Consider the following 6,000-nt stretch of genomic DNA (forward strand, 5'->3'; position numbering starts at 1 on the left):
TAATTTGAAAGTTTAGGGATCAAGTAAACTCAAAATCCATTAACTAAGATCTCGTTTAGTAATTCTTTTGTTTTTTAAAATGAAGTCTATAGATACTACTTCCACCTCCAAATTTCTTAAAAGCTAAAAAAATAGCTTTCAAAAAGTTGTTTTTTATTTTTGAAATTTGTCTAAGATTTCAATCATAGTAGTTAAGAATGATACAAATCATTATAAAAAAGTGGATAAAATAAGCTTAATTAAAAAAAAAAATACCAAACGGGTCTAAATTTGGAATTTCACCTATTTTATTTTCAGAAGCCCCTCATAAAACATCATATTATTACAATTAGCCCACTTCTGATGTATGCCTTTTTTGCTTATTACTTATTAGTTAATAAACTGCTAAAACAGCTCCCCGCCATCGCTTGCTCCCTTGATCTCCCTCTCAGATCCTCACTTTCACTCCTCACTCTTTATATTCCTATTCCTTCCGGTCTTCAACAACCCCCAAATCGCCGGTGGGGCTTGATTTCCGACGACAAGGTAAATCTCTTACAAATTTTAATTCATAAATCATGTGCCTTTGGTTAATTTTAGCTTATGAATTCATACTCTGAATCATGCCCAACCAATTGCAGATCACATTGTTCAATTGGATTTAACCGTTGCAATTTCCCATGGTTAAGTTCAGCGGATCTGTATGCCATTGCCAATGGTGTTTTGTTTCCTCTAATTTCTGATTGATCCGATTATCGGCAGGGAAACTGTGCCATCTGGTCTGCATTCATTTAGATAGGCTCTTAATTGGTTTCTTAAGCTCGAATCTAGCCTTGGGAGTTCTATTTTCCTACTCGAGATGGATTGGGAGTTCTTATGTTCATTTATTATATGAATGCCCTAATTTGCTGATTGATTTTGCAATTTGTTTCTTGGACGAATGATTCGTGGGTAGTTTTCATGTTCCTCTTTCTGTCCAAGGTTGTAGAGATTTATTTGAAAACGGTTTGGCACTGTTCTGTGTTTTTTTTTCATTACGAAAATGTCGTCGATCTTGCACCAAAGATCCACTCACAGCTCACTGGCAAATTCATACCCACTTTCTCCTCGTTCTTCCTCGAGTTCTGAGAGATCATTTTCCATATTCAGCCCTATAAACCTACTTGTTCTGCTTTGTCTCATTGTGATTCTTGGAGTTTTCTTGCCCTGGATGAATATACAAGAGAGTATTTTCTCAACCTCCAAGGTGTCAAACACTAAATGGCGACAATACTCATTGGCTGAAGCTGCGTCGTTCGTTGCGAGGAATGGGACTGTAATTGTTTGTGCTGTCAGCCAACCCTACTTGCCCTTTCTCAATAATTGGTTAATTAGTCTTACTCGGCAGAAGCACCATGAGAAAGTTCTTGTTATTGCTGAGGACTATGCAACGCTCTATAAGGTGAATGAACGGTGGCCAGGGCATGCAGTGCTCGTCCCACCAGCTCCTGATGCTCAAACGGCTCATAAATTTGGTTCTCAGGTGTGGTTAGTTGACTCTAGTACTTGCTTTCAATGAATTTTATTACTTTCTTTTGATTTATTCTTTCTATTTGAAATGATAATTTTGATTGCTTATATAAACATATCGTCAGTGTTTGTTGCTTCTCTGTTAAATATTTACATTTAACATTGCCTAGGCAAAGACGTTTTGTTAATGCAACACTAGTCATAAACGTTTCATACTTGCAAGTGTTTTCTAAACTTAAGGTTATAAATTACAATTATAAATTTGACTGCTTATATAAACATATCGTCAGTGTTTGTTGCTTCTCTGTTAAATATTTACATTCAACATTGCCTGGGCAAAAGACGTTTTGTTAATGCAACACTATTCATAAACATTTCATACTTACATGTGTTTTCTAAACTTAAGGTTTTAAATTACGATTATTAATATTGCTACTGGATAACTTTCATTTTGTGCCTTAAACTTCAATTGACATAAGAAGTCACTTCTGTACTGATATTTACCACTTGAAGCATAGAAGCTTCAGTCTTATTGCTCCTTCCCACACTTCCTAATATGACTCTCAAGTCATCAACATGATCTCTCTCGCTCGCTGTGTCTTTGTATGAAGCACTTTATAGAGCTCAAGAAACTCTTTATTGAAGTATTTCTTGGGCCGTTGAGCATGTTCACTCAAATTGCTTCCCATCAATCACCCTTTGCCCTTTCTCCTTCTAATTTAACTTCTCCCTTCTCATGGTCAGGCCTTACGTATATATGTTTTATCTTTAGCCAAATTGACTGCCTGCGTGAAATGAAAACGATTGCCTTTACTTTTCAGGGATTCTTCAACTTTACTTCCCGAAGACCACAACACCTACTACACATTTTGGAGCTTGGTTATAATGTTATGTACAATGATGTTGATATGGTATGGCTGGCTGATCCATTTCCTTATCTGCAAGGGAATCATGATGTGTACTTCACAGATGACATGGCTGCAGTATGTACAACTTTCTTCCCCCACCCCCCCCCCCCCCCCCCATCTTTGAGCAAGGAAGAGAATGTCCATATAAGTTTGGGAAAATGTACATTTGCTTATCTCTTTGATCAATCGATCAATTTGACTTGAACATGTGGTACTTATTGATCTCCAGCTTAATATTATGAGAACTTGAGGAGTATGGTGACACTAATTCACATCTTAAAATTTGTTGAAAAGTATTTGCATCCTTGTCCATTAACATACACTAAACTTCCTTTCAATATTGTCCTCACAACAGGTAAAACCTTTGCACCACTCTCATGATTTGCCACCTCCGGGGAAAAAGGGCCGCACTTACATATGCAGCTGCATGATTTTCCTACGCCCCACAAGTGGAGCAAAACTGGTCATGAGGAAGTGGATTGAGGAACTTAAATCTCAGCCATGGTCCAAAGCAAAGAAGGCAAATGATCAACCTGCTTTCAATTGGGCACTAAATAAAACTGCTGGAGAGGTTTGTTTTTCTAGTCTTCTAGTTCTGTTCTCAATATTATATCCTAATTGAGTTGCTACAATTAAGTTTACAATATATATATATATTAAAAGGAGCTTAAAATTTACACCATGCGAGAACAAGAATGGAAAGTGTATTATGAAATTACCAAAAGATTATATTTTTTTTTTTGTTTGTTTGTTTTTTTTTTGGAAAGAACACTTTTTGTTAAAATAGTTAAAAGCTGCAGACTACGATACTTCCAATAGAGTAATATAAAGCAAAGATTTTGCTTTGTCTTAGTGAATGTTCTGTGAAAAACCGAAATGATTCCAATGGCATACCAGCTTGTTGGGACTATCCAAAGGATGAAAGTTGGAGAGTCGGGTAGAAAGTGAGGTTCATTCTTGAATTTCACCTGCCAAACTGAGTCTTCTAAACCCAAGTCTCATGTGTTTGTTCTAAGTTTTTAAAGAATATGTTTTTCAGTTTACAATTTTAACAACTCTTTTTAAGCCTACAGAAGATAAGATTTTAAACTATTTCATTTCACCCTTCAAATTTTGGTTAATCTCCACACGGGTTTCTGCCTGACACTCAGATCTTCATATTCTTCAAAGTGGCAGTGGAAATCGATCTTGAAAACTTCCAAAAGGGATTAAATTTGCTGTGGGAACTGATTCGAGATACAATTTTTTTTTTCTTTTTTGAACGACCATTGAATAGGATATTGTCCTCTTCCATTTTCTTTTCCTAGTTTATGCTTTGGCTCCTCTCATTGCTCTTTATTGGTGTAAATGTAAACGCCCTTTTAACAATTATTGTCTTTCTTCTTTAATTTCCAATTTGAGATCCTTTATGTAATGCTTCTTTTAGTGATTGCAGTCTATTATTAACTCCCTCTATTTCATTTCTCTATGAAATTTGTTTCTCCTCTTTAAATAAATAAATAAAAATAAAAATCATCACACACTTGGAACCTTGGAAATCCTAGAGTAGGTCTTCCCATGACGTTCTCTTTCTTTTATTTCTAAGATGAACCAGACAAATCGGGAAATGTATTATATCACCCTCTTTCTGTGGGTATTATTGATAAAGTGGGGTGGATAATCCCTCTTTCATTTGGGACGGAAAACTCTCCGAGTTCCCCCCAAATTACCAAACTCATCAAGTTCCCCAAAATGTTAAATCTTCTTGTGAGAGTTTGTTCTTGGCAGTATTACCAATGATGTCTTAGAGAAAAGATGCCCTTTTCTTTCCTTCTTCCCTGGCCGGTGTTATATGTGTAAACAGAATTTGGAGACTCAAGACCACATGTTCTTTTCATGCCTTTATGCTGGTTTTATTTGGTCATATTTATTTCAGATTCTTAGCATCTTCTCCCTCACAAATTGACAAGTTTGCTTCCCATTTTCATCGAAGGTTTTCCTTTAAAAGTTAGAAAAAATTCCCGTGGCTTCAACCTAGGAGGGCAACGGATTTCTTTTGGTTAATTTGGTTAGAAAGAAACAATGAGCAAAAAAATCTAATAGCTATTTTTGGAATAGTTCGTTCTTTGCTGCTTTCTTGGTGTAAATTCTACGCTCCTTTCAAATACTAGTTCTCTTATTGCCACTTGGAAGACTTCGTAGTAATTTCCTTCGGTTGGGTTTGGCTTTCCTCCCGTTTCTTTGTTTTTTTTTTTTAAATCGTATTTTATATGAAATAGTATATTATTTAAATTAAAAAATTCAACGCCTTATAAAACTACTAATATTTAGAATTTTGGCTTGCATTTTGAAAATAGATTTTTTTCCTTTTAGTCATCTAGTATCAGAATCAAATTTTCCTATGAGCTAACGATCTACTAAGCTGCTTAAACCAATTGATTCAGTAGTTTGTTCATACAAGGCTCTACCACTTGGATTAAATCTCTTTGCTATTTCTTGAATGAGGGAAGAATCCTTCAATTTTGATCAACATGAGACAATATATATTAGATTTTCTTATGAAGAGAGACTGTATTTTAGATAACTACCTAAAAATGGCTACAATGTTGATATACAGGTGGATCTATACCTGCTGCCACAGTCAGCATTCCCAACAGGCGGACTATATTTCAAGAACCAGTCATGGGTTCAAGTAACCAAGGGAATGCACGTTATTATACATAATAATTACATCACAGGCTTTGAGAAGAAGATTAAGCGTTTCCGAGAATTCAACCTGTGGTACGTGGATGATCATACTCTCGAATCTCCTCTTGGTCGAATATGAGAAATTAATAGGCGTTATCATGGTTCTTCCTGCAATACAAGGTACCCCCTTTCAGAACTGTTCAGCTTGAACAACATTTAGTTGAATTTTCCTTCTTCCTGGCAGTCTTTTTTGGTCTTAGGAGTACGTCAGCTATAACACGTACAAAATTGATTTGCTTTTGCTGTTTGTTCTCATAGTGATTCAATTAGTGGAAATGACGAGCAATCCAACTGCAGTGGAAGGCCGCTCTATTATTGTTCATCAGCCTTAGGTTGGTACTATATTTCATTCACAATTTGTTATCATGGCAACAATGTAGCAGCATATAGTAAGATTATCATCATCATTCATTGAACATTTAGTTTTGATTAGTCATTTTACTCTAAGAAGTTCATTCAGTTTCATTTATCAAATTCTTTTGAAATTTTGTTTGTAGAAGTTATATACTTTTGGAACTTTAGGGAAGGGCTTTCCACCGGAGTACATGGGAATTTGTAACATTCTTGTATGGTCAAATTCTTAACATGCTTAATACTTCTGAACTAAACCATAACTTGCAATATTGTACTTGAACTCTCCCTTAACACAAATGCATTCTAAGTTCGCACTCTCACAATATTGCATTCCTTTGACTTCATTTAGGATTATTGTAATTTTTAAAATAATTGTTGGGTATTTGTTTTTTTAGAAAAATCAGCCGTTAGAAGAAATAAATAGTGTTGAGTAAAGTTTAATTTTAAATTTTAAAAAATTACTTATGATGTTCAGTAAATTAATAGTAAATTTGTGTAATTTAGTTACATGAACAATAATATT

The 6,000-nt window shown here is 35.0% G+C and overlaps 1 protein-coding gene across 3 annotated transcripts; it reads left to right on the forward strand.

Moving 5' to 3' along the window:
- The first annotated feature begins 335 nt into the window (after positions 1 to 335).
- MGP4 (Nucleotide-diphospho-sugar transferase family protein) lies at positions 336 to 5,795 on the forward strand. Of its 3 annotated transcripts, none has more exons than XR_005479231.2 (7): positions 342 to 525; positions 621 to 1,501; positions 2,310 to 2,471; positions 2,752 to 2,967; positions 4,993 to 5,243; positions 5,382 to 5,455; positions 5,621 to 5,795. XR_005479231.2 is itself a non-coding variant. In XM_039020387.2 (6 exons), exons 2-5 carry the CDS (start codon positions 1,022 to 1,024, stop codon positions 5,200 to 5,202), a joined length of 1,068 nt encoding a protein of 355 aa, XP_038876315.1. In that variant the 5' UTR covers positions 336 to 525; positions 621 to 1,021; the 3' UTR covers positions 5,203 to 5,243; positions 5,382 to 5,795. The 3 variants fall into 3 exon arrangements, 1 of the variants encoding a protein (XP_038876315.1); XR_005479232.2 differs by having other exon boundaries at positions 5,624 to 5,795; XM_039020387.2 differs by having other exon boundaries at positions 336 to 525; positions 5,382 to 5,795.
- The last annotated feature ends 205 nt before the right edge of the window (positions 5,796 to 6,000 follow it).

Source organism: Benincasa hispida, chromosome 12, assembly GCF_027475165.1.
Source record: "Benincasa hispida cultivar pf3 chromosome 12, pf3_genome.v1.1, whole genome shotgun sequence".
Taxonomy (NCBI): domain Eukaryota; kingdom Viridiplantae; phylum Streptophyta; class Magnoliopsida; order Cucurbitales; family Cucurbitaceae; genus Benincasa; species Benincasa hispida.